Consider the following 810-nt stretch of genomic DNA (forward strand, 5'->3'; position numbering starts at 1 on the left):
TATATATATATATATATATATATATATATATATATATATATATATATATATACATACATATACATATACACATATATGCGCATGCATAACAACTCCCTCGCAGATGCACAGCCACACCTTGAATCTCTCCTTGATGTCGTCCTTGACGTTCTTGCTGAACTTGAGTGATGAGTCCAATGGTTCTTCTAGTAGGTAATTGAGACAACGGGTCCATGATGTTTTGTAACTTTCAATCTGTGAGTTCACTACGCCGCTGAAGATCTTGTCGAAGCCGTGGCCCAGGTCATCGAAGAAATCCGAATTGCGACACGTCTGGTGGTTTACGACACGGGCGATGGTGGTTTACGACACGAGTGTTGGTGGTTTACGACACGGATGTTGGTGGTTTACGACACGGGAGTTGGTGGTTAACGACATGACGGTGTGATATAGCGACATATAAGCATTAGGTCACCCTCATTGATGCGAGAAAAAGATGGAGCCGTGTGTGATATTTTAAATTGATATCAAAGTACACGTACCTCCATGCGGAAGTGTGGGGTCTCTCAAGTAAAAGTATGGGATATCGCTACATCGGCGACTGATCAGAGGACCCGCCCGTATAACTAGATACATAGTGCCCGTATAAATAGATAGGTAGTGCCCATATAAATAGATAGATAGTGCCCATATAAATAGATAGATAGTGCCCATATAAATAGATAGATAGTGTCCATATAAATTGATAGATAGTGCCCCTATAAATAGATAGATAGTGCCCATATAAATAGATGGATACTGCCCATATAACTAGATAGATAGTGCCCGTAT

The 810-nt window shown here is 40.4% G+C and overlaps 1 protein-coding gene across 1 annotated transcript in view; it reads right to left on the reverse strand.

Moving 5' to 3' along the window:
- Window positions 1-314, reverse strand: part of SARC_03057 (hypothetical protein) — a gene marked incomplete at its 5' end in the record, with an annotated part of 1,642 nt that extends 1,328 nt beyond the window's left edge. The window contains one exon of the mRNA XM_014303172.1: window positions 118-314. Within this exon, the coding sequence (XP_014158647.1) occupies window positions 118-314 (197 nt within the window). The remainder of the gene's footprint in view (window positions 1-117) is intronic.
- Window positions 315-810: the final 496 nt, after the last annotated feature.

Source organism: Sphaeroforma arctica (assembly GCF_001186125.1).
Source record: "Sphaeroforma arctica JP610 unplaced genomic scaffold supercont1.148, whole genome shotgun sequence".
Lineage (NCBI taxonomy): Eukaryota > Ichthyosporea > Ichthyophonida > Sphaeroforma > Sphaeroforma arctica.